The sequence below is a fragment of the Nothobranchius furzeri genome, chromosome 7 (assembly GCF_043380555.1).
Source record: "Nothobranchius furzeri strain GRZ-AD chromosome 7, NfurGRZ-RIMD1, whole genome shotgun sequence".
Lineage (NCBI taxonomy): Eukaryota > Metazoa > Chordata > Actinopteri > Cyprinodontiformes > Nothobranchiidae > Nothobranchius > Nothobranchius furzeri.
In genome coordinates this window covers 49,980,087-50,007,546 of record NC_091747.1, presented here as the reverse complement: position 1 = coordinate 50,007,546, position 27,460 = coordinate 49,980,087, and the positions used below count along the sequence as shown (strand labels likewise).

Below are 27,460 nucleotides of genomic sequence, written 5' to 3'. Positions count from 1 at the left end.
CTGCTTGCGAATTTATTTAAAAAAAAAACAGTCATGAAGGAGCTGAGTTCTGTGCACAAATGTGCATCAGGTCCGCCGAGTCCCCGGCTCCAGCGGACGACTGCATAAAACGGTGGACGGCGAGTGGGAGTGGAGTGATGATGAGCTGGACGAAGAAAGCGAAGAGGGCAAAGCAGCCGTTGCAGCTTTAAGAGTGAGACGACCTCACCTGATCCTCCGCACACATGAATATCATGTCTCTGAACTGCTGTTTAAACTGTCATTTTCATGTCTGCTGCAGCATGTTCGTCCATTGTCTCTCCACTGAGTGTCCCCTGTTTGTGTATGTGTGTGTGTGTGTGTCTGTGTGTGTGTTCTGATGGCAAAGGAGCAGCAGGTGAAGCCTGTTAGTGGCCCCAGGCGACAAGTGCGCTTCTCCTATCCGCTCGAGCTGCCTGCACCCAGGGTTGTTCACTTGTCACCATAATACAGATGGCTTTCCCCTAACAAGGAAGGACTCTCACTTGTTAGCAGGAGCTCCTATGACAGCTGGGTGGAACAGGAGAGGCGGTTTAATAGTCATTAGTGTGAGGAGCAATGGGTAAAACAACCTGTAGGAACAGGAAATGGCTTTATTGACCATATTAGGTGTCTTAAAAAAGCTAAACGACCATGTAAAGTCAATCTGTGTCATTCTCTAAAGATCTAATGTCCTGATGTATCAAATAGAGAAACATGTCCATTTGCCTTCTTGTTTTTTACTAACAGGGTTTGTAAAGCTGCAGCTCATTCTTATTTAGATTTAAAGCCATACTGTGCACATTTTTCATATTTTTAAATCATTTTCTTGAGCCAGTATGCGCTAAAATGACCTTTACAGGGTTGATGAAATGTCCCACGACCCTCTGTGGCCAGAATAACGCATTTGCAACTTCAGACTAGCGGGCCGCCTTCTGTTGGAAGAAAAGTAGCTGACATACCTGGCGCTGCAGTCTGCTTCCAGCACGTTTCCTGCATGTGTTAGATCATGAAAGCTGCTCATTTGTTTCATTTAGTGATAAATCACTCCTGTAGACACTAATGAAGGCTGCAAGACATTTCAGCTTTTAGAATAAGATGGTAATAAGACGAAAGCACAGATAGATTTTCGGTTTAACCACAGAGAATTAATAATGGACAGCAGGAGGTGCCAAAAGCAAGCAGAACTGCCAAGTGTGCCTTTAAAGACGCATCAGTGAGAGTTTCCTGTCCTGGAAGCCATCTGTATTCACTTTTCCTGATATTTATACTCACCGCAGTCTAATGAAAACACGAAAGATTCACTGATGAGTTCTGAAATGATCCTAAAACGAAGAATTAACAACCACCGAGCACCTGAAATTTATCTGCGTCACCTCCTTTTGTTCTGCTTTGTAATCGGCTGCATGTTGGCAAACTGAGCTCCTGTTTAGTGGATGTTACAGCCTTCTTCCTGCTCCAAACATCTCTATTTTACTCCCTGTTTCTGCAACACAAAGCAGCTTTAGTCTTTTATGAGTTAAAACTCCGGTTTCTCTGATTTAATCGTAGACATCAGGTCAGGCAGACAGGTCAGTTTGTCTCCATTTAGCCTGCTGTACTTGTTCCCATCTACTTTCCCTGGAATTTGATTAAACTTGACTTTTCTGTTCTAGATGACCAGTTTGACCACGTAATAGTGACTAATAGTAATTTTAAATTAATATAATATTGTTTTTCTGCAACTAAAAATTTAATTGCAGTTATCAAATGATGTGCGATCACTCGTTTACAGCTTCTATGTGTATATTAGCCACAACATTAAAACACCTCAAAGATGATGTGGGTTAAGTTATCTCGGTAATAGGCGCGGGCAATATAACTTTATTGAGCTCCAGTGATATAAAACCCATCCACCACATCCTCCCTCCTCACCTTTTGTCCTTTGTAGAAATGTGCAAGTCAGAAAAATACAAACAGAAAAAGTGAAATTTGGGAGAAAATAAAATTGATTTTGCGGAGCTTTTATTAGGATTGTAAGAAAATACTGCTACACTGAAATGTTGCAGTATTTAAAGTTTCGATACAGAATCAAGATTTTAAATCCGTGTGTCGATTTTATTGAGAATTTACATGTAAACATTTATTGTGCTTTTTTGGCATGCAATTCAAAGTCCCACTGCTAGGTGGCAGCAGTTTTTACTAACCTTCATTCTTATGAAACGAGATCTTGTGATATCCTTTTTATGTGCCTAAAGTCTCCTCTTCACCGGACGTGAAAGTGTCACGAATCGGCCGCCTCTGTTATAGGGAGCCTAAATAAATGAATGCAAGTCAACGGGGCTAAAAACGACCCTGGATCGCACATATGTTGAACTGCAATTTAAATGAAAAGTAATGATGGGTGTGTCCACCACGCCAGTCACGCACTTTGAGATTTATTAGCTTGTAAAAGTTCGTAATTAGCATGAATACAAACTAGAAATTGGCACGTCGCATATATGGCGTCACCACATAATCTCTCCCCTAACGTAGCTGCTACTTACCAAATGACCGGATTTATGGTGGTTTTTTCCTTTTGTGGGAAGTTTGCTGAACTTACATCCATTTCCCCTCAGTTTTCTCCGTGTCTGGTTCGATGACGTCACTTTCACGAAGCGCATTTGTAGTCCTGTGCTGTGTGTCAATTCAGGGTCTGCATTCTTCAAAGGACCCAGCCTACTCGGCCGACGTGGGCTGGGTCCTCAGTCGGCCGAGTAGACCGGATGTTAACGGCTGTGAATTTGGACAGGCCTAGCCTTCATGAATTCCCGCCACTCCCTCGGTGAACGTTCTGTCGCCTAGCAACCGTGGAACCGCTGAGCAGAAGGGAGAAGGAACTTTAAACGATGGAGCTCGAAGTTTTATTTAGCTTTTTAATCATTTCCTTGACCATTGGAGAGCTAATTCAGAGAAAATACTTTCGACAAGCTGAGCCTGAGCAAAGATGCGATCATAGTTTTTAATACTTTCTAAGGGTCTTAATTTGACCAAAACCGATTTATCACCTTTTAAGACTTTTCAAGACCCAGCGGATACCCTCTAGTAAACAATTCTCATTTGTAAACAAAAATAAAATTCAAGTGTTTAATACAGAACTGATTTTATGTAGATATTTCTTTTATATGTACATGTTTAATCTTTCTTAACCATTTTTTTCTAGCAAAGTAAAAAGCTGTCAAAATTCTCCCTTCTCTCCTGTGCCCTCTGCTGCTCTGCCTCCCTCTGCAGCCTCATGTCCTCCCTGATCAGCTCCAGAAGCTGGTCATCGCTGGCACCTTCCCCATGATGCCCATTTTCTCCAGAATAGTCTTAACAAACATGTAAGAAAAAAAACAGGAAGATAAAAGGGGACAACGGGTTATTCCTTTCATGTTTTCGCAGAAAAAAATGAACTCAAACGAGTTTTTAAAATATGAGATGTTATTGTACCTCCATGCCACAGCCGCCGAATACTTTGCTCCAGTGATCATGTGGTCCATCTCCGCCCTAAGCATAATAAATTCCCTGGTTTTCTCTTTTGTCCCTAAAATACAAACTTCTATTAAAATCAGGGGGAAAATGTAGCGGGAGAAGTATGACACCAAGCGGCCGAACATACGAGCCGAGACCGCAATACAAGCACTTTTACTGTAACATTTCTAACTAAAATAACGTTCATGTATCACCAAAAGTCCTTAACCTAACAGTTTTCAAGTTTATGTTGACATTAAATGCGCAATCCTCTCTGACAGCTCCCGCTTCACTGTCCGCCATTGTTTTTAAAAGTTCTGCTGTCCGACCCGCAAGGCATCTTGGGAAGTGTAAACCATTGAAGGATACACCGGACCCATCCTTCATGCAGGCGAAAAGAAGGCCGAATTTGTCGACCACATTTGAAGGAGTCTTCGAATTGGGACAGGCCTGGTCGCGGCGCTGTGACGTAACTGGCCGACGAATCCGGCCGACGAAGGATGCAGACCCTGAATTGAGACACGGCCCTGGACTTATTTTCACACAAAACCTAAAATAGGGTTTACCCCTATTCGAAAATAAGCACGTTCTTGGTATCAAAATGTGTCTTTAAAATTCACGGACATCATATGTGAAATCCATGGCACAAAACAAGCAGAATTAGAAAATAACATTTTTAGCCCCGTTGACTTGCATACATTTTTTCGTTCTTCCGGGGACCCATGGTGCAGAAGTAGATGGGTGTGACTTAGGCTTCCTGTAGTGAGCAGTTTCCTTTCCGTCAGCGACAACGTTTTGGATACATCCCAGAAGTAAAGGGACGCTATCATTACGGTTTGAGTCAAATTTTTATCCAAAATATGTCAAACTCAGCAGCTCAGATCGCACCAGACAGGAAATGAACACGAAAGCAGTGTAAAACATCCAGAAACTTTCAAAATAAAAGTCATGTGCAGTACCTATTTTATTGTGAAACCCCTGTAGCTGATGTAAACCACAGACCTTTTTGGATATGTGCAGCTGTCTTTCTCCTTGCTTGTTACTGTGTGGACTTCTGAGCTCACGTGTGGTGTTGCAATTCTCCCGTGACTTTATGACTGCACGGGATCAGCTGTGTGGAATGCTATTGTTCCTGTTTCGCATCAAAATTGTTCCCAGTTGAAAGGGAGCTTGCAGATAAAATGCCACAATTTCATTACACGCCGCTTTCACATCTGGTAGGAAGGAAGCTATAGAAGCATCTGGCCTGAGTTTCCAATTAAATTCAGTCTTAAAAATTGCAAATATTGTCTGGCTGTCAGTATCGTAATATATTGTATCACCAGATTCTTGCCAATACCCCCCCCCCCCCCGCCCTAACCTCCCTGCTGAAGAATTAATGAATGATTATCACATTTTTGTATTTATTTTGTGAGATTAATCATTATTGTCAAAATATTATTGGTACAATGACAGCTTTTATGTGTTAGATTACAAGTTAACTGGCAGAATGAAGCATAAAATGTAGGATTTTATGAATAAGCTGGATGAGATGGGTAGATAACTGGTTCAGAGTGAACACAGCTGGCATTTCCTGTTTGTTTTGGTTAAAAGTCATAAGATGTCATCCAGAAAAAGGACAACTGGTTAAAAGCTTGTCCAAAAGAGCCACTGATGCTTCCTGCAGATGGATCTGACTTTGATGTTTTGGGATTATATCCCAAGTGTGAGCAAGCTAACCCTAACCTTAAAGCACCAGAAATCAAGAAAGCATGGCCTTAAGAATAATTGAAAAATCAATGTTTTAAAAAGAAAGTTGGGCTTGATCCTGGGCATTATCAATCCTGTAGTTTGGTCCATAATTTTAGTTCATAATTGTGTTTATTTGTAGTTTATGTCTTTGTTGTTTGGTTAATTTTCACATTGAGAAAACTACAAACGACACAATGACTACAAAGTAGGTGAGAACGTCCAGTCTACTGATTGGTCAAATCAATTATGGGTGGTGCTACCAAAGGTTCTTAGTTCTGATCCTAACCTTCAACCACCCCTCCTTTATGAATCAGAGCTGATAAACATAGTCATCTGCCCAAATATTTACATGTGTTTATTTTTGTCCATGCTGCATTTTCAGCTAGCTAAGAGCTACTCTCTAGTAACTGATGTTTTGCATCCCAGAATGCAATGCAAACCTGACACAGGAAGACGTCTAGCTCAAACTTGCAGCCTACATAAGTTCATCTTGGGTCGAGGGTCGGACCACGAAGATTTTTGAAGTGTTTTTTTTTTCAGACCATGAGTCTTGAATTTTTGTGTGCAAGTATTAATAAAGTACAAAAAATAATAGAATGACTATTCACAGATCTACATTATTAGTAACTACCATCGCTAAAACCAAAACCACTAAAACAGAGATGGACGGACACATCTCTTGGTACAGACTATTGTTCTCTGGATCTGTGAACATTTCAACCCTCTAAAATATATTACTGTAATGTACCGCATGTCAGTGGAAGTCTAAGATTCTTAGCTTCCAGAATCAGTTTGAGCTGCATTTCTAGTGTAAAGGGAAACAAAAGCATGGTGATTTAAACTATGAAACAAAACACAACCGGAACTCTTCATAGGGCTTGTGGTTTTATTGTTGTGGCAGATAAGTTTGGACTCTACAGAACAAAGGGACACATACATTTGTGGAAATGTTTCTGTAGATTTAAGATATTTTACTCCCAAGCTACTATGGATGTAAGAAAATATCAAAATGGCAATATATCACGATATTATTTCCTGCGATATTACATCGATATTCAAAAGCCATGTATCTATCAGAATTTTTTGGAAGAATTTACATGCAAACATTTTTGTATTTTCTTTTCTTTTGGTGCAATTCAAATGCTGACCACTGGTTGGCAGCAGAGTGCAGTTGGTTTTGTTTTCACCATTTGAATGTAAGTCCCTTTATTATGGTTCAGATACCTCATATTAAAGAGGTAACATATCAGTTTGGACTGTTTATTGAATTTTCCTACAATAAATTCACTCTAAAAAATTAGCTAAGATCATCTTGCTGAATGTTTCGCAATATATCGCGATAAATCATATCGTCTCCCCTGTATGATGCATATTGCATCACCTGTATTTCACCAATACACCTCCCTATAAGCCACTGTGGTACAAAGGTAATGTAAATGTAGTATTCTCATGAGCCAGGTGTAGATTCTGGTCGGGGGTCATGCCGAGAAAATGGTGAGAGATTTTGTCAGCTTACTACACATTATTATGTAGCACAAATTTAAAAACGTATCAGATCACATGTTCACTGTATCATTCAACGACAAAACCATAATAAATCAGTGACTAAAGTAAACGAGTGATCACTTAATCTGTTAACCTCTTTTGATTTTTACATCTTTATATTCAAGCATGCTGCTTTCGCTTCTACTAAAGTCGTCACCATGACGACCCCTTCCTGACAACGTTTTCTTTTGTTAACAGTCGCCACGAGTGAAGGAAGGAGCACATAATCCAGAGGTGAGTTCAAAAGAGCCAATTGAAGCCCGTTTAGGTGGAAGTAAAAGCTCATTTGTGAGGTGATGTAAAGTATCAGGTGTGTAATAGTTAAAGTACTGGATTAAGCTGTGCTGGATTAAGAAAAGAAGTCTGAGACGTTGGGCTGACCCCGGCTTTCCATCAGATGTGTAACTGTTAGCGTAATATGCAGCAAGTAGCTGCCGTTACAGCAGATGTGTTGTTTCCACCCATTGGAATGGTGCATCTTTAACAGCTCCAGATGCGTTGTCAGGGTGTTCCACTAAACTTACACTGTAACCCTTTTTGTGTGTCAGATGTTCCAGACTCCTGAACCTTTAAGTAGTCACCTTCAGCCGATGGCCACGGGTCGGGCTGAACTACCTCAGGCTGCCGGCCAGCTCCCACTGCAGCCCACACAAATCAACGCCCAACCCGCTCCCCTGCCCATTCCTTCCCTGCAAAGTGTTCCCTCTCAGGCCAGTAAAGCACAACTTCACGTATCGTTTGTTTATTTCAAGGCAAATTATCAGTTTTAAATAGATTAAAACTACCAAATATTACCCGAGCGCAGCCACAGCTGCAGATCACAGCTCCTCACGGGCATGGGTCAAATGCATAGATGAATTTCACCAGTGTGTGATGACTAATGGGACTTTAATTTGTTCCAACAGATTCCATTAGCCTCAGGTGACATTCCCACTCCCATTAGTTTGGTATTAAGGTTAAGGTATGTTTCTCTGTTTAGGATAAAAAATATGAACCCAGAAGCTGTTTTTCATGTCTTTACTCCAAAAAATGTTTTCTTTGATGTTATTCCCCCCACCCAGAAATCCAAAGAAGGAGCTAAATGATATCCGCTTTGAGTTTATGCCCGGACGAGGTAAGAGGACTTGGCACAAATCTATTAACAACTCCAATGTTTGAGTATTTCTCATTTCATTTTTGTGCTTTTCCATTGTAGAAATTAAAATCTTCAGGCCATGGACACACGTAGCAGTGTTTTTGTAAATCCTAATATCCTGCGCCGCCCATCTAGGAAAACAAATGTGTGTCCGCACCACCTCGGTTTGATCAAAAACATTAGTACATTGAGAAGCGCATTTATAGACATGCCAAGCCTTTAGGTGGCGGTAGTTCCCTAAATTGTCTACGTCTTTGATTTGTCCAGGCAAAACATTCCCTGGAAAGTTTCGCTGATTCGCTGAGCAGTCGTAGATGAGAAAATAAAACATGTTCTAAAGCTTCTGGTTACATTGGTTTTCCATCTCAGTACCCAGAGGCCTCAAAACACAAAATAAGAGGCTATATCAGCTTATTTCCTGTTTTTCCACTGAAGACAGAAGGTTCTGAGTGTGGATTTGAACTATGTCTAGAAATTATTAAGCAGCAGTTTTAATTATTTTGTTTTTGTTCATTTGGGGTTTTCAGACACAGCAGATGGTGTGTCCCAGGAGCTGGTGTCAGCAGGTCTGGTGGATGGAAAGGACTTAATAGTAGGTTAGTGATTGAACCTTTCTCCTGAACTTTTCTCAGAACAATCGAGTGAAAGTTAAAAATTACATTTTGACCTGTTTCATTGTGAGGTTTTATGGAACAGGGTGACCGTTGACCCTGACTCTTATCTCTCATAACATAACTTCTGGCACTTCCTGTAAATATTATTGTTCCTTGTCTCGTCTCCATTGGCGATGGAACCATTGGGCCTCTTCTGCTCTAGTCTCCTCCAAATATCTGAATACCAGTGAATGTCTGAAAATCATCAGCCTATTTTATAAACGTTTTTAAACAATTGCCAATTTCAGTGAACACTCTTTATGATCTTTATTAAACACCCCTGACTTAACACATGGGGTAATGCATGGCCAGGATCCAAAACTGTCTACTGGTGATTTTAAAAAGAACAACAGGGTTTAGAAACTGCATTTTAAACAGTGTTTATAAATTATGTTGGAACAGTGACACTGAAGGTTGCTTTATGCAGTGTTTTGACCTATTATAATTAAGTGATGGAGATTAAAAACACAAACTTAGGAAGATGAGGGGGTGAGCTCACATTATTCCACTGCTAGTGACATTTCAACCATGGAATTAGTGGTTACTTGTGTCCTCTGATCTTGGATTCAACAAATTATGGCTGTTTCATAATTGACTTAACACAAACTCATATATATATATATATGTGTGTGTGTGTGTATATATATATGTATATATATATATATATATATATATATATGTGTGTGTGTGTGTGTGTGTATATACATATATATATATATATGTATGTGTGTATATGTGTGTGTATATATATATGTGTGTGTGTGTGTGTGTGTGTGAGTATATATATGTGTGTGTGTATATATATATATATATGTGTGTGTGTGTGTAAATGTGTGTGTATATATGTATATATATACATATATATATATATATATATATATATATATATATATATACATACACACACACACACACACACACACACACAGGGAGTGCAGAATTATTAGGCAAATGAGTATTTTGTCCACATCATCCTCTTCATGCATGTTGTCTTACTCCAAGCTGTATAGGCTCGAAAGCCTACTACCAATTAAGCATATTAGGTGATGTGCGTCTCTGTAATGAGAAGGGGTGTGGTCTAATGACATCAACACCCTATATCAGGTGTGCATAATTATTAGGCAACTTCCTTTCCTTTGGCAAAATGGGTCAAAAGAAGGACCTGACAGGCTCAGAAAAGTCAAAAATAGTGAGATATCTTGCAGAGGGATGCAGCAGTCTTAAAATTGCAAAGTTTCTGAAGCGTGATCATCAAACAATCAAGCGTCTCATTCTAAATAGTCAACAGGGTCGCAAGAAGCGTGTGGACAAACCAAGGCGCAAAATAACTGCCCATGAACTGAGAAAAGTCAAGCGTGCAGCTGCCAAGATGCCACTTGCCACCAGTCTGGCCATCTTTCAGAGCTGCAACATCACTGGAGTGCCCAAAAGCACAAGGTGTGCAATACTCAGAGACATGGCCAAGGTAAGAAAGGCTGAAAGACGACCACCACTGAACAAGACACACAAGCTGAAACGTCAAGACTGAGCCAAGAAATATCTCAAGACTGATTTTTCTAAGGTTTTATGTACTGATGAAATGAGAGTGAGTCTTGATGGGCCAGATGGATGGGCCCGTGGCTGGACTGGTAAAGGGCAGAGAGCTCCAGTCCGACTCAGACGCCAGCAAAGTGGAGGTGGAGTACTGGTTTGGGCTGGTATCATCAAAGATGAGCTTGTGGGGCCTTTTCGGGTTGAGGATGGAGTCGAGCTCAACTCCCAGTCCTACTGCCAGTTTCTGGAAGACACCTTCTTCAAGCAGTGGTACAGGAAGAAGTCTGCATCCTTCAACAAAAACCTGATTTTCATGCAGGACAATGCTCCATCACACGCGTCCAAGTACTCCACAGCGTGGCTGGCAAGAAAGGGTATAAAAGAAGAAAAACTAATGACATGGCCTCCTTGTTCACCTGATCTGAACCCCATTGAGAACCTGTGGTCCATCATCAAATGTGAGATTTACAAGGAGGGAAAACGGTACACCTCTCTGAACAGTGTCTGGGAGGCTGTGGTTGCTGCTGCACGCAATGTTGATGGTGAACAGATCAAAACACTGACAGAATCCATGGATGGCAGGCTTTTGAGTGTCCTTGCAAAGAAAGGTGGCTATATTGGTCGCTGATTTGTTTTTGTATTGTTTTTGAATGTCAGAAATGTATATTTGTGAATGTGGAGATGTTATATTGGTTTCACTGGTAAAAATAAATTATTGAAATGGGTATATATTTGTTTTTTGTTAAGTTGCCTAATAATTATGCACAGTAATAGTCACCTGCACACACAGATATCCCCCTAAAATAGCTCAAACTAAAAACTACTTCCAAAAATATTCAGCTTTGATATTAATGAGTTTTTTGGGTTCATTGAGAACATGGTTGTTGTTCAATAATAAAATTATTCCTCAAAAATACAACTTGCCTAATAATTCTGCACTCCCTGTGTGTATATATATATGTATATATGTATATATATATGTATATATGTATATATATATGTATATATATGTATATATATATGTAAATGTATATATGTATATATATGTATATATATATGTATATATATATGTATATATATATATGTGTGTGTGTGTATGTATATGTATATATATATATATATATATATATATATATATATATATATATATATATATATATATGTGTGTGTGTGTGTGTGTGTGTGTGTATATATATGTGTATTTATATATTGCAGGTAACATACTAATGTCACCCATAAAGCCTCTCAGTTTGATCTGTTCTTGTGATTTTTTTGGACTGAAGCATCGTTTATCTTTTCAGTTGCTGCAAATTTGCAGAAAATAGTCGATGAGCCTCAACCCAACAAAAATCTCACTTTCAAGCTGGTGAGTGGAGCTTTTTTATTATATTTAGACTTATTGTTGGGGTTATTTTATTTGCTTTTTAAAATCAGTTTTAATACTATCGGATACATTTAAGATATTTTCCTTTTCTTAGTCTTGTGGATATTTGTATGAATGGTAAAAATAAATTAAATATTTTAGTATCAAGGATAAATAAATGTTTATTTTTATAATATTCTGTAATTTTTGTCTATTTATTTGCTTGCTCTCCATTTTCCTTCACCCTACCCCCTCCAGGCTTCTGGAATGGAGGGATCTGAAATTCCAGACGACACTAAGTTGATGGGCTTCGCTCAGCTCACCATTTGTTAACCTGTTGTTCTACCTGGGACCGTGACTTGCCTCAAAAATGTGAAAATTAAAAAAAAAAATTCTATTTTCCTCTTTCCATAGTTGTAAATAAACCCCTACTGCCAAAGAAAATAGTACCATTTTACTACTTGTTGGATGATCCAATTTGACCTCATTGGATCAGAGTGGTTTCAGAATGACCAATGGGAGAATGAAAGTGTTTACAGCGTATATTTAAGAACGACTAACAGGAAGTTGTTTTCATTTGCCATTTTTTTTACCCCAAATCTTTCCAGTACATGATGCTTTTGCACAATCAGAACTAAAGCCCTTGAAATCTGATAATCCAGATTATGAATGGGAAATTTGCCTTATATTCATAAAGAACTACTGAATGCACGTTTGGGGACGTCTCCCGTTAGCACGTGGAAATGTACAAATGTGGCTTCAGGTGCTGATGCCAAACTTTTACTTTATCTTGAGTTTTTTTTTTTTTGACCAAGACAATTATAAAGTAATACCAAGTTATTAGTATTTTCTCCTAGAACAGGGGTCGGCAACCTCTTCCCATCAAAGAGCCATTATTACCCGTTTCCCACAGTAAAGAAAACACTGGGAGCCACAGCAGCCGCGGCGTTGTGGGCGGGGCCTATCCTCAGACAGCAGAGAGCTGCTTTAACCAATCACAACAGGTGACAGCAGCCAGTACCGGTCGCTCGTGTACGTCAAAATTATCTTTCATAAGACGATAATCAATAAAACGATTTATATAAAGTGGATCCAGAAGTTGTAGCCCGTCTCTGCCTACAATATTTTGATATTTTTCACCCTGTTGGTGGTTTTACTGAGCATGTGCCACTTTTGTCATACGTTTCTTTTTAAAACATGTTTAGACTGTTCAGAATACAAATCCAGGCTCTGTCACGTTTGATTGTTGTAATTAAACTTTGTAGGTGGGGAAGGTCAGAAAAGGATCCGACCAATTTGTTTTTCCCTCATTTACAGTGACGGAGATAACGGCGCAGTGCGCCTGGCTCTGGTGTTAATCAAGTTAAATTATATCTCTTTGTAACAATTTTCCCAAGAAAACAGAACAGTTAAAAGCACGGCATGTGTTGTTTTGACCGGATAGTTCCCATATTTGACCGTTTATTTTGACGGAGAAAGAATAGAAAGAATTACCCCGACGCATGCAGACGAACTGACATTTTATTCATTTCGCACATCGCAGATGTAGCTAAATCACTCAAGAAAAGATTCCCATCTGAACATCTGAGCTGGACACTGCTCAACGCAGCTCGCTGTCAGCGCATACGTACGGTGCACAACGAGCTGAAGATGTGGAGAGGGGTTTGGAGAACGTCGCAGAACCAAAGCGTATGCAGGAAGATTCCTCCGACTGAAACGAGACTTGTCACTTAGAAAATGTTCCCTGATTACGAAACTTTGGCTGAATAGCGCTTGTTCCTGTCTCCAATGTGGCGACACATCCAGGAGCCGTCTGAGGAGAATCCCAGAATCTGACATCCTCGTCAGCTCAGAAAGCGCCTACGATTACGCACAAGCGTGACCCGTCAACCCGGTTTCACAGTAAGACCGGGTTGGAACTGTTCAGGATTACGCAGACAGTCTTTACATTTAGAATTGGCATACAGATGTAAAATTAATGCAGTAAAATATGAAGCATTTTATTTAAATATCCATTCATTATTTTACAAGCACAGAGAGCCGCATCAGATGGATGGAAGAGCCGCATGCGGCTCCAGAGCCGCGGATTGCCGACCCCTGAGCTAGAAGGATGTGATCACAATAGCAGTTTTTACAGTGTAGAGTTAGTTTTAACACCAGCTGTCTTTCTGTGACTCAGAAAAACTTCATTAGACTTAAAATTTAAAATTAGGATATTTTGAGAAGAAACATTTCCTGAAACATATGTTTTGTCAAACATACATTAATACTGGAATTTTTAAATATTTGTATTTATTGTAACACATTTTTATTTAGAAGAAAAAAAAAGTCAACTGTTTCGCCCATTAACAAATATTATGTTAAACGAGCAATCTCAGCCATTTACAGGTGTTTCATTGGCAAAGTAAAAAATAATCTGTATTACCGTTTATGGGGAGCTTCCTGAACAGCCTCTGTTTGGAGAAATGAGGTTTACTTTCATCATAACTGATAAGTTAACGGCTAGTTGGACTGCATCCGAGACCAAGGTATGTTATCTTAAAATGGCTTCAGTCTACAAAACCTCAATGCTGTTTATGCAACTTTTTAAAATGTAACATTTACGTTGCTGTTGACTTGACATGACATGTTTAGTTTAGCTGATTGTAATAGTTATACTTGTAAATAACTAATATAAACTAGAAGCTGTTTTGGTCTTGGCTAACTAGCTGTTTGCACATCACTCCTTTTGGACAGCAACTTTATTTCTTTAAACTGAGGTTGTTCAGGAAGCCATCTTTAATGTGATATTTACACAGGAAGCAACATACCTAATATTGGCCTGAATATCCTTTTAAAGGATACACCACCACAATGGATATCAAATGAAACGAACAAGATGTGCTTTAACTGCAGACTGTCAGCTTTTATTTGAGGGTATTTACATCCAAATCAGGTGAACGGTGTAGGAATTACAACAATTAGCATAAGTGCCTCCCACTTGTTAAGGGACCAAAAGTAATGGGACAATTGGCTCCTCAGCTGTTCCATGGCCAGGTGTGTGTTATTCCCTCATTATCCCAATTACAATGAGCAGATAAAAGGTCCAGAGTTCATTTCAAGTGTACTATTTGCATTTGGAATCTGTTGCTGTCAACTGTCAAGATGAGACCCAAAGAGCTGTCACTATCAGTGAAGCAAGCCATCATTAGGCTGAAAAAACAAAAGATACCTATCAGAGATAGCAAAAACATTAGGTGTGGCCAAAACAACAGTTTGGAACATTCTCAGAAAGAAGGAACGCACCGGTGAGCTCAGCAACACCAAAAGACCCGGAAGACCACGGAAAACAACTGTGGTGGATGACCGAAGAATCCTTTCCCTGGTGAAGAAAACACCCTTCACAACAGTTGGCCAGATCAAGAACACTCACCAGGAGGTAGGTGTATCTGTGTCAAAGTCAACAATCAAGAGAAGACTCCACCAATACAGAGGGTTCACTACAAGATGTAAACCATTGGTGAGCCCCAAAAACCGGAAGGCCAGATTAGAGTTTGCCAAACAACATCTAAAAAAGCCTTCACAGTTCTGGAACAACACCCTATGGACAGATGAGTGATAGGAAGAGAAGAGTATGGAGATGGAAAGGAACTGCTCATGATCCTAAGCATTCCACCTCATCAGTGAAGCATGGTGCTGGAAGTGTCATGGCGTGGGTATGTATGGCTGCCAGTGGAATTGGTTCTCTTGTATTTATTGATGATGTGACTGCTGACAAAAGCAGCATGATGAATTCTGAAGTGTTTTGGGCAATTTTATCTGCTCACATTCAGCCAAATGCCTCAGAACTCACTGGACGGCGCTTCACAGTGCAGATGGACAATGACCTAAAGCATACTGCAAAAGCAACCAAAGAGATTTTGAAGGGAAAGAAGTGGACTGTTTTGCTATGGCCAAGTCCGTCACCTGACCTAAATCTGATTGAGCATGCTTTTCACTTGCTGAAGACAAAACTGAAGGGAAACTGCCCCAGGAACAAGCAGGAACTGAAGACTGTTGCAGCAGAGGCCTGGCAGAGCATCACCAGGGATGAAACCCAACGTCTGGTGATGTCTGTGTGTTCCAGACTTCAGGCTGTAATTGGCTGCAAAGGATTTTCAACCAAGTATTGAAATGTATAAGTTTGATTTATGGTTCTTATTCTGTCCCATTACTTTTGGTACCTTAACAAGTGGGAGGCACTTATGCAAGCTGTTGTAATTCCTACACCGTTCACCTGATTTGGATGTAAATACCCTCAAATAAAAGCTGACAGTCTGCAGTCAAAGCACTTCTTGTTCGTTTCATTTGATATCCATTGTGGTGGTGTACAGAGCCAAAAATGTTAGCATTTTGTCGATGTCCCAATATTTATGGGCCTGACTGTAAATACTTTGTCAGTCAACCACACCTTTAAAATTCATGTCCAATAATAAAAATAATTTGTGTTTTAAGTAAATTTCCCTAAAGAAAATAAAGAATTGTTAATTATTTTGTGTTTAAAATGAATATTAACCTTTAGTGTGTAAATAGTTAAACCAGGTTTTGATCTGGATTGACTCAAATTAGTGGAGGCTAAATACATTGACTTTGATTCATAGACTACTCCTAATACACAATTCCTCTTTAAAGGTTAAGATGTGTGTTCCCTGATTTTTTTAGCTGACTGACAGCAAAATTGTCCCCTGAGGCTGAGACTGTTGACACATACCTGTTATATTAGTAATAAAGAACCCACTAAACTGATTAAAAAGCAGCCATGATTGTAAACAGTTTTACTGATGAGGGATTTGTTTGGAGTCTAATGAGAAAAAGGCCTTTATCAGCACAGATGTTACATATCCTTTCATCCACTCTGGGTGGCTTCGTGCATTATTCTGCATAAACGACACGATCCGAGTGACGTGTGTCTTTTGCACTTATTGATGCTGAAAGCACTGTATTTATCTAATCGTCTGCTTTGTGTGAAGATCTGAGATGCCAGCAAAGTTTTGGGAATTTAATTTGGGGAGGTGGCGGCATCATAACCCTCCATGTGCCATATTGAATGAACTTAAATGTATTTTTTTTTTTGCCTGCAGACAATAAATACGAGGAAAGCTTTTGAATTTTGCCTATGAAGATGTAAAAATTTGCTCTGACCTTAAATAAAAAAATACCAAGTATTCTTTTATTTTCATAGAGAGGTTTTGATTTATATTCTGTGTCTTAAAAAATGCTCATATGACGATTCCTGAAACAAAAGAAATTGTCCCTGAAGAGAGGAGACGGGCAGCAGCCGTGGTCGTAACAGTCGTAGGATTTGGTGATGTTCTCTTGGTTTTACTCTGCAGCTGATGGACAGTATTGTGTGTGTGTGTGTGTGTGTGTGTGTGTGTGTGTGTGTGTGTGTGTGTGTGAGCCTTGTCTGTGATGTAGATGAAAATCTAATAACTTTAATCTCACCTTTTCTTTGTCTCTTCTGTCCAACAAAACTGTAGCAACTAAACAGAAAATTGGCAAAACCCCTTTTGTCCAGAATGTAACTGAGTTTGTAACATATTAGATTTTTTTAAATCATTTTTTATGTTTCTGTATTTTTCATTCTTTCATTGCTTTTATTTGAGGGATTGTTTAGAATTCAACCATGTTTCTCTTGATTATTTATAATCAATAAAGGATGAAGATATTAGTCTCAAAGCTTTGGATATGTGTGTGTGTGTGGGGGGGGGGGGGGATAATGAAAAAAGGAAACTTTTTATCGAAGTTTTATCAACCCATTTTTTTTATCGCACCACGTCTGTCGATAGAAATATTGAACTATTGAATTATCGTCCAGCCCTACCAAGGACTTTAAAATGGAACCCCATGCCTCCCTAATTGACACCCAGTTTTAAGAGGTTGGATTGGGGGGGTTAAACTACTAAATAGTTCCCAAGCACAGCCACTGCTACTGTTCTTGCCAAAGAATGATATGTACCTAAATATCCTCCTAGACGATCTCATTTCAAATATTGGTTTAATGAAGCTTCAAAGTTATAACTGAGTTGGTCCTGGAACAAAATGTGCCAAAACGTTTGTTTCATGGCCAGGAAACTTCCCTGAACCTAATCCCAAATCTATCAAGAAGCCAGATGAAAATGAAAGAGCCACAAATTCTTACAAATTCCAAGTATCGACCACTATCTCAGAATTGGCTGCCACCAGTCAGGATTTGGCCAAGAAGTGAGCTTATAAACGGAAAAACAATCTACAAACATGGACATTTTGCATAAACTTCATGGAATTGTCAGTATCCTTTAAAATGGGAAATGCTTTTATTTAGACTTCAGGTTTCCATGGAGGCATGGAAACATCTTCCTAGAAGATCTTAAGACACCAACGTAGGACAGTTTGAGAGAAAATGTGTTGCTTTCATATTCTGAACTCAACTTTCATCAAAAGAGTGACCTTATTTGTGAAAAGCTGCATGGTGGCGCAGTGGTTAGCACTGTTGCCTCGCAGCACGAAGGTCGCAGGTTCAAAACTCGCCTTTCTGCGTGGAGTTGCGTGTTCTCCCCATGCATGCGTGGGTTTTCTCCGGGTATTCCGGTTTCCCCCACAGATCACAACATGCCCTATAGGTTAAAAAATAATTGTAAGTCGCTTTGGGTAAAAGCGTCTGCTAAGCACATAAACAAAAGCCACAGAAAAACATGTAGGAAACACTTGAATTTATTGACGTTACCAACCAAACATGAATCAATTTCCAAAAACTTTAAGGTAGAATATGTAACAAAACTTCTAAAGTTTCAATCATGTTGGAAGGAATATTATTTTCAAACAGACTTCTGTGGGGTTGTCAGTTTTTTTCCTATCACAAAAAGTAAAGCGGGATGTGTCTTTGTTTACCATCTGAGTCTGGGGTTTCAGAGTCTCTGCCAGCTAAAGCTACTATACTTACTGGCAATTGTAATCTGCCACTGGCAGGCAAAACGCAGCAGCATTTTCTAAAGATCCTAAGCCAATAAAAAGAGTGACCCAGAAGTTATTTCTTGCAGCCTAAGAATCCATGGCATCTTTTTGTTTTACTCTTACTGAGTAAAGAACGCTAGAGGCTAATGTTGAGCTAACCGCAAACGGTGAATTGGAAAAAAATAGTGTGCTCTCAAAAAATCTCAAGCTACTTTTTCAATTACCAACAACTGGAACTCAGAACAGCAGTGAGAAAGTCACTCTTCGTTTTGAAAATGAACCACAGAACCCACATTTGACCACAGGATATCATTTATACTTCATTCCTACATAATGAACATTTAAGGCACTAGAAATTTTAAAATCTTTAAATTATTGGAAACAGAATCACGTCTTTAAATACATTCTTGTATTCTTTATACATTCTAGGATAACACAGAAGTTTAGTTAAAAAGTAGTAAAAGTCTCAAACTTTTATATCATAATAAATAAAAAATATCTACTTTAGATTCAAACACAAATTAGAATTTCTCTTAAACATAATCAGTGTAATAGGGCTGCGCAGTGGTGCAGTGGTTAGAGCTGTTGCCTTGCAGCAAGAAGGTCCTGGGTTCGCTTTCCAGCCTGGGATCTTCCTGCATGGAGTTTGCATGTTCTCCCTGTGCATGCGTGGGTTCTCTCCCGGTACTCCGGCTTCCTCCCACAGTCTAAAAAGATGACTGTTAGGTTGATTGGTCTGTCTAAATTGTCCTTAAGAGTGTGTGTGTGCATGACTGTTTGTCCTGTGTGTCTCTGTGTTGCCCTGCGATGGACTGGCACTCTGTCCAGGGTGTACCCTGCCTGATTGCCCATTGACCGCTGGAGATAGGCACCAGCCCCCCACCCCATGTGGACAAGCGGGGTCAGCCAATGGATGGATAATCAGTGTATTTGGTTCCCCACTGGTCCATCCATTGGCTTTCTAAAAAAAAAAAAACACACACACAATGCAGTTGATCTTTAGTTTTGAAAATATGTTTGCCATTATTGTCATTATTTTACGAAGTTTTAATGCTCAAATTACTTGAGCGATGTGCTATCCTGAAGTTCCACATTGAGCGTTTCAGGAAGCAGTAAAGTGAAACCACCGGCAGTGATTGGAATGATCCCGTAAACCACCATGGGAATGGTATGATGGTAGGCCTCCAGGAGCCGGATCAGTGGTGCAAAGAATCCCGCTACACGAGCACACATGGAATTCACACCCATACCGCTGTGTCTGCAGTAAACACAGGTAAGGAATAATAAACATTATAGATTCTGGTGAAAATTCCATCCATGTTCCAAACCTGCACAAAAAGTCAATATTTGGATCAGAGCTGAATACGATCCTGGATACAAGCTGCTCAAATGATATTCCTCTGTGTCTCAGACACTGCATGACTTTTAAATGAAGCTTTCAAGCATCCTGTGTCATCCACTCATCCTGAGTCGGCAGTCAGGAATTCTGATGCATTTCCTGACTAGAAGAGATATCATTCCTCCAGTAAGTTCTTGATCATGCTTGATATCTTTACCCAACTGAATGAGCTCCAGAAGCCTTTCCAATCGAAGGACTTGGCAATGACCCTATACCTCAAAGGCCAGTTCAATATATAGAATCTATTACTTATCCATTGATCGGGATAAACAGTCCTTCTGTGTTTAAAAACAGGTAAGCAGAAGAAACTTTACCTTATGTTGGTGGGGTATAATTCAGCAGTATAAACGTAGGCTGTAGTGAAGGCAGCCGTGGCGGCAAATTTTCCCAGCACAGCTATGACTGTCACCACGGCAGGAAGGTCTGATTGGGATGGATTATTCAGTTAAACACAAGGTAGCTTTAACATTACAATAAATATGATTTTGATGATACCTCTGGGGATGACAAGGGCCAGCAGACAAGAGGCGCCACCAAACAGCAGGAAGCCTGATTCACTTATTCTTCGCCCAAAGTGTTGAATCAGGATCAATCCACTTATGTTAGCAGGGATTTCGATAAACCCAAAAATGAGTTGTGTGAGGTAGATATTCAGGCCAAAAGTCCCAATATTTAGGCTCAGTCCATAAAACAGAATACTCGCTGCAAACCTAGAATCAGACAGTTTTTAGTTTGACTCCTACAGACACAAGAACATTACTTTTAAAGAAATATAAATATGTGCATTGTAGTTTTTAAACAACTTTGGATTGTTCTAACTTATTAGATCTACTCAGAGATTTGTCTGAAAGTTGGTCACAATTACTTAACACCAAAGACAAGTTTTAATTTCAACAACCTTTCCACAGAGATGCACTTTAAATAATCTACACACCAGTTAAAACCCATTATTATTGTGCGTTTTCTCAAACACGAGTTCCGGAAAATGTCCAACATATTTTTTCGTTCCAGAGTGCTCTCCATGTTGACCTAAGTAAGAAGAAGTCAACTTGTAGAAAACGTTTAATGGAAATTTGTAATATTCTAAAGTGTTTCTGAAGACCTTATCGAGAAGACCTTCTGGTAGAATCCTTCTGTTGACTCTGGCTGCCCGCTGGAGCTCCTTCTGCGCCGCCTCCTTCCTGCCGTTCGTCAAGAGCCATCGAGCTGACTCAGGGAGAAGCCTGGGAACACAAAGGTTAACCTCGACCCCAACTTGGTGAAGTTTGGCTGACTAAGTTTATTTATAAGAAGCTGCTGACCAGTACATGGCCATCAGAATAATCACAACGGGGCTGAAGAGCACCAGCTGTAGAGTCCTCCAGTTTGAAATCAAATACGCGATACCAGACAGCATCATCTCTCCGAGGGAAAAGGAACTCATGATGGCAAATATGCAAAGAGCAGACTTGGAAGGGTCAATCCATTCCACCACTAAAAAGCAGATCAGAAGTGAATGAAAAAAAATGTCCATGGGCTAAAACGTTGGTATCAGACCTTAGTCAATGGTTTCTAGGGGGTTGAATCTCTGAATGCACACGTTTTATTTACACATTAGAAAAAAAATTTGTAGAAAGATAAACTTTCCTAAAATTCTTAATGGTTTTCTTTCATTGTTTCTCTTGAAATCAAGTCAGATGACTCAGAAATACTACTGAACAGGACCACGAAAAACCAAAAGTAAATTAAGCAGAGCAAATTAAAACTGATAATCACGAGAAGACACAGTAGTGGACCTACCCATCACTGATGTGTTGATGATGATGGTACCACCCGATGCCCCGCTAAAAAACTTGAGAATCGTGTAAATGTAGAGGTTTGGTGAGAAGGCTGTGATCACCCCAAACAACAGATCAAGGAAAATTGAAAGGAGGATTGCGAATCGTCTGCCAAACCTATAAATAGGACAAAAACATAGAACTGTAGTCAACAATAAATCATTAAATGAGCAGTAATTAAACACATTTTCAACACTGTTTTACCTATCGGAAATAGCCCCAAAAACCAGCGATCCTGCAAGAATACCTGCCATGTACACGGACTGAGATACCTGGATCAAACCACTCTTATCACAGACCAGGTCAAACTGGAAACGAGAACAATGGTTATAGTTAAAAGGCAGTTCAGTGTCAAAGTTTCCTGGTTCTTTATATTTTCCTCCCAGGCAGTCAGATTTTCTTGTAATCTTGATCTTCCGGATTTAGGATCCAGGATGTATTTTACAAATGAACAGTTAGCCCAGTTTTTGCACCTGGCAACATATTATTTTAGTTTCTGGTTAAAGGGATATTCCACCCCTAAGTGAAATTTAGTCTGTTGCCATGTTCCCCGGAGTTAGATATGTGGGAAACAGCATTTTATAACCAGCCGAGTCATTCTCCTGGCAGCATTCTGTTAGTTTTAGCAGAGGTTTGACCAAGTCACTGCTTTGCAAGTCACAAGTCTTTCCAGTCAAGTCTAGAGTCAAGTCCAAGTCAAGTCCCAAGCCGATGTGGAAGTCCAAGTCAAGTCCAAGTCCTTAACTTTGAATTTTCAAGTCATATTCAAGTCATCTGTCCAACTTCAATTTAATGACAATGATAATAAATACATTCCAGAAAAAAAATGCTTCTTAAAGCTTCATTTATTTGCTCAAACAAGCAGAAAGTGCAGCTGAAATAGATTATAAACACAGTGCTGCTGCATTTAGCAGTACAGAATCAAACCCAGAACGAAGAATGATTTATGATTTCTGTCCATGTCATGCCACTTTTGTGCTAAAATATCAAATATGCCCAAGTCATCATCAAGTCAACAGTCGCAAGTCATCTGCATTCAAGTCTGAGTCAAGTCGTTCGTTTTTATAGATTTTATCAAGTCAAGTGAGAAGTCATTAAAATAATTAATCGAGTCTGACTCGAGTCCAAGTCATGTGACTCGACACTTCTGAGTTGTAGCTTATGATAAACAATGTAAGTCAGTGGTAACAGCTAGCATTTCAGTCATTCAAATTCAAGACACCTACTTGTATAAACACAAATGTGTGGCTTACCAGGCTCATATCTGGTACAGTTTTTGAAGTAACAGTGTAGTAAGTTGATCCAAAAATGACACAGTACATGACAGGTGAAGTAGGTGTAATTCAGGGCAGCACATTGCGGCGGCAGTTTACAGAGGTGCTTTGTCGTAAAGTAGCCCCAAGTCTAAATTGACTCTAATTCCTTTGTGATACTTGTTATTTTCATTTGCAGTCAGTATGATTATTGAGGTCACCAAGAAAAGTTAGGATCATTACTGTGTAATTTCAATGACTTTTCACACAAAATGCTAGCTGTTACCATTCACTTACATTGTTTATGCTAAGTTAAAGCTAACGGAATACTGCCAGATTAGGAGAATGACTGGATTGGTTACAAAACATTGTTTCCCACTTATTTAACTGGGGAATATGGCGAAAGACTGCTTTTTATATTTTAAAGGGATATTCGCCCCCACGTGAATATTTAGTATGAACAAGTCGACGACCAAAGATAAAACGTGAAGCCTGAAAGAAATTAAATAAAAAAAAAAAAAGAATTTCTCAGTTGTGTCATATAAAATAATATTACTGGGGCAGCAGTAGCTCAACAGGTTGAGCGGGTTGTCCAGTAATCGGAAGGTTGCAGGTTCGATCCCGGCTCCGGACAGAGAATTCTGCTGCTGTGTCCTTGGGCAAGACATTTAACCCCCTTTCCTGCTGGTGGTGGTCGGCAGGACCGGTGGCGCCTGTGCTTGGCAGCCTCGCCTCTGTCAGTGCGCCCCAGGGCAGCTGTGGCTACATCGTAGCTCATCACCATCAGTGTGTGAATGAGTGTGTGAATGGAAGAATGATACACTGTAGTGTAAGGCGCTTTGGAGTCCTTACTCTGAGAGGCGCTATACAAGTGCGTGTCATTTATCATTTATCATAAATTATCATATTTCATATGGATATATATAATTTACTATGAGCTCTGCTGCTTTTGCAAGATTGGTACTTTCCTCATGAAACTGGCTGTACTGAATCCTAATAATGCCCTCTGGTGGAGGATTGAAGTACTGCATTGGGAAAGGACAACTTTTTATTTCCTTGTGTTGTTCAATGATATATAATTAAATTGCATTACATTAATTAAAATTTAAAAAATCTGATTATTATTTAATGTATCATGCTGTCAGTGGTGTCCAGTCCGTGTCCTTGTGGCACAGGTTTTTAGTTGTTTCCCTGCTCCAACACACCTGATTCAATGATTGAATTATCAGTTTGGCATTTCATCAAGCTCTGCAGAGGCTTATAAATCACATACTGATTAAAATCAGGTGTGCTGAAGTAGAGAAACCTTTAAAATATTCAGGTTGAGAACCAGTTTTGAACACATTTAATGCAGGGGTGCCCAATCCTGGTCCTGGAGGGCCAGTATCCAGCAGGTTTTACCCCTTCTTTCCACCGGAGCCGTCAGCAGCGCATTACTGCAGCAGCACATCATAGCTGCTGATAGGAACCGCTGTGGTCAACAGAACCTTTTCCACCGGAGCCGTCAGCAGCGCGAGTCGGCCGCATGTTACGTCCCCTTTTCAGTGGGGCCTGTAAGTGCTTGTGTTTATTATTGTATTTTTCAGGAGCAGCATGTCGCGGCCCTTACGCGCTGGTTCTATTTTCTACGCGCTACGCCTCTGAAATGGGTCAAGTTTGACATTTTTGGGGAAGGAAAGACAGGAAATCGGACGCGGAAACGGAGCGAAGCTTTCTGAGATTTTCAGAATAAAGAAACGTACTGCCTTCCGGTTGCTTTACTTTAAAAAAAGGTTACTAACTGTGCGGCCCCGTGAGAAGTTATCACCTAGCTAGCGGTCTCCTTTGTTTTTCAGGTCCGTATTGGCGATTATAAAACGGACAGAACATAAAACACAACCCTTTTGGAGCCATGTTGTAATTTTCTCCTGCTTGTTGTTGTGTTTACTGACTTCATGCTCTGTCGGTGACAGCTGCTCCCCTGCTGCTTCGCGTCTCGTGGGAAGGGCCAAGCAGCAGCTTACGTGAGCAAGACGAGCTGCTGCAGTAGCGTGCTGCTGACGGCTCCGGTGGAAAGAAGGGGTTAGTTTCATTCTGCTTCAGCACACCTGATTTCAATCAGCAGGCGATAAACAGGCTTCTGCAGAGCCTGATGAGCTGCTGCACAGGTGATTCAACCAGTGAATCGAGTGTGTTGGAGCAGAGTAACCACAAAACCTGCTGAATACTAGCCCTCCAAGACCAGGATTGGGCACACCTTGTTTAACGCCTTTTTATATCTTGAATGGTTTATAGGTTGGAAAAGAAATCATAGAAAATTTTCACAAAAACAGAAGCTCAAGTCCAAAGAAATGCTTTAATAAACCTTCAAAAATCATTAAAAAAATACTATTTAAAAGCTTACAAGAAAGTATCAGATGGGTAGAAAAATTGAGTTAAATCTGACACCGTTTAATATTATTATACACAGCAGACTGATTAAATACAGCTAGAAATGGAAAATAGAACATTCTACCTCCGTGACAGTGCTGGAAACTCCTGGCTGGACCTCGTACACCCATCCATCTGTGCATCCTGTTGTGCTGTTGAGGCCGTGTGCTTCAATCGTTCCCAAATCCAAATCTACAGGTGTGAACATCATGCAGCTTTCAAACCTCCCATCCTTGTCCACGGGGAGGGTGAGATTTTTTTGCCTCTCATCTGTCAGGTTTGGCCCAGGCTTTAAGATCCAGTCAGTGTTACAGTGATGAGGGTAGCTCATGCCTGCAAACACCTGGCCAATCACATTGAATGCGGGGTAAATGCTGGGGATGCACAAGGCCACCAGTAAGCATTTCTGAAATACACCAAACTCCCCGACTTCCTTCAGGACCTGTCTGAAGCTGCTCATGCTGACATTTGGTTCAGCTTGCGGAGGCTGATTGTAGACCTACTGTATGAGTAAAGATATGATTAATATTTAACCAAGTTCTGTTAAGATAGTTAATTACTTTTATCTTTCAGTGGGAAATTACTCTTAGTATGTAAAGATAAACCCGCATCACCAGTTACATTTTCACTCATCAATCAGTAATGGTTTGAGGTCACTGAAAAACCCACTGTCAGCTGTTATTTGCTCCATTTGATGTGGAAGAACACCGGTTCTACTCCAAGTCCATTCCGGATTTCCAAGCTCCTCACTCTTGTTACCCTGTGGAGAAAACTCAATTCAGTTGCCTTTATTTGCAGTCTAATTTAACTTTGTCATTACCCAAAGTTCATGAACACAGATGAGAAGGAGAATGCAGACAGTTCAGTACATAAATGGGGCACAGGAGTTGAAGGCACAGGGCATTGCAGGTTTGAGTCCCGCTTAGTCTGACGCTGTCGTTGGGCAAGATACTTAACCCACCTTGCCTGGTGGTGGTGTTCGGAGGGACCGGTGGTGCCTGTGTACGGCAGACTCGGCTCTGTCAGTGTGCCCCAGGAGATGCTATGTAGCTCATCACCATCAGGGAGTGAATGGGTGAATGACTGATTGTGTTGTAAAGTGCCTCGGGGGGTTCCAGGACTCTAGAAGACACTATATCAAAATACAGACCATTCATCATAAATACATGTGCCTTCCAGCTTAGCTCATGATGTGGTTTAACACCCACCCCAATGCAAATACTTCTATTCTTCCTTCAGTCACCAACAAGTTTTTAAAACTCTTCTACCTGAGGTACAATGGTTGTACTACAACTTCCTCCTTACATAGTGAAGACAGTCTACCCCAACATGAACTGAAGGTTACTTTCGCAAAGTTAAAGCGGCATTGGCAAATCTGCAAACAAGCTAGGTTCTTAATGCAAACACGGAACACTTGCCCTCCCCTCAGGTATCTTCCCTGAGACGCCGTGGCCGGAACAGGACACCCACATTGTCGGAGGAAACTAGAGAGCGCTAAACACTAGAGAGTTGAGCTAGTAATGAAGCTGTCTGGGTTACCCTGCTGGATCGTTTCCCTCTGCAACCAGACTTTGAGGCCCTGTCCACACGTAGCCGGGGATCTGCCAAAACGTAGATATTTTTCTACGTTTTGGCCTGTCATCCACACGAAAACGGAGTTTTTTCACACGAAAACGGATCTTTTTAAAAACTCCGGCCAAAGTGAAGATCTGCGTTTTCTCCATTTTGGGTGTCTGCGTGTGGACGGACAAAACCGGAGTTTTAAGGTCCGCAACGTCACTTTCCGTGACAAAAAATGCTGACATCACGTGTGCGACCTGTGTTTACATTAGCCGGCATCATGGAAGCCTTCAGAGCTGCGCTCTGTCACTGCCCGATCCATCAATTGTCCAAGCGCTTTCTGCTTGTTTGTTTTTACAAGCGGAATTACTGCTCCTTGCGGAAGACCACAGACGAAGCACGAGGTTAAGAACGGGGGAAGTACTGCCGCCTACAGGTCTGGCATGTCCTTAACAACGTATTTATCCGGGTATGTGTGGACAGAGTTTGTTTTTAAAACGCGGTGGTGTGGATGCAAGTTTTTGGAGGGGCGGATGTAGATGGGTTTTCAAAAAACCCAGCTACATGTGGACTAGGCCTGAATTAGTAGAAGACAGAAAACTAAAAGCTAGATGGTAGTCCTCCATTGACCACATTGAATGCA

General features: G+C 40.3%; 2 protein-coding genes across 5 annotated transcripts in view; one reads left to right on the top strand and one right to left on the bottom strand.

The window, feature by feature from the left end:
• Nucleotides 1-17,125, top strand: part of oxsr1b (oxidative stress responsive kinase 1b) — a 54,197-nt gene extending 37,072 nt beyond the window's left edge. For 2 of the 3 annotated variants that reach the window (XM_054751210.2, XM_054751209.2), the window contains exons 11-19: nt 71-193; nt 368-445; nt 6,943-6,978; nt 7,293-7,454; nt 7,650-7,705; nt 7,806-7,858; nt 8,407-8,475; nt 11,367-11,431; nt 11,687-17,125. In XM_054751210.2, the coding sequence (XP_054607185.2) occupies nt 71-193; nt 368-445; nt 6,943-6,978; nt 7,293-7,454; nt 7,650-7,705; nt 7,806-7,858; nt 8,407-8,475; nt 11,367-11,431; nt 11,687-11,761 (717 nt within the window). In that variant the 3' untranslated portion in view covers nt 11,762-17,125. The remainder of the gene's footprint in view (nt 1-70; nt 194-367; nt 446-6,942; nt 6,979-7,292; nt 7,455-7,649; nt 7,706-7,805; nt 7,859-8,406; nt 8,476-11,366; nt 11,432-11,686) is intronic. The other variant, XM_015955133.3, reaches the window with a different exon arrangement.
• Nucleotides 17,126-18,123: 998 nt separating this feature from the next.
• LOC107382817 (solute carrier family 22 member 13) lies at nt 18,124-27,318 on the bottom strand. 2 transcript variants are annotated; one of them, XM_015955132.3, is made up of 12 exons: nt 26,219-27,318; nt 25,927-26,017; nt 25,343-25,600; nt 21,800-21,903; nt 21,558-21,712; nt 21,080-21,251; nt 20,881-21,001; nt 20,713-20,807; nt 20,274-20,488; nt 20,093-20,201; nt 19,443-19,637; nt 18,124-19,340 (listed from the first exon to the last, which is right to left on the bottom strand). In XM_015955132.3, the coding sequence occupies exons 3-12, from the start codon at nt 25,586-25,588 to the stop codon at nt 19,301-19,303; spliced, it is 1,452 nt and encodes a 483-aa protein (XP_015810618.3). In that variant the 5' UTR covers nt 25,589-25,600; nt 25,927-26,017; nt 26,219-27,318; the 3' UTR covers nt 18,124-19,300. The 2 variants fall into 2 exon arrangements, with proteins under 2 accessions (XP_015810618.3, XP_015810617.3); XM_015955131.3 differs by having other exon boundaries at nt 25,343-26,017.
• Between the last annotated feature and the right edge of the window lie 142 nt (nt 27,319-27,460).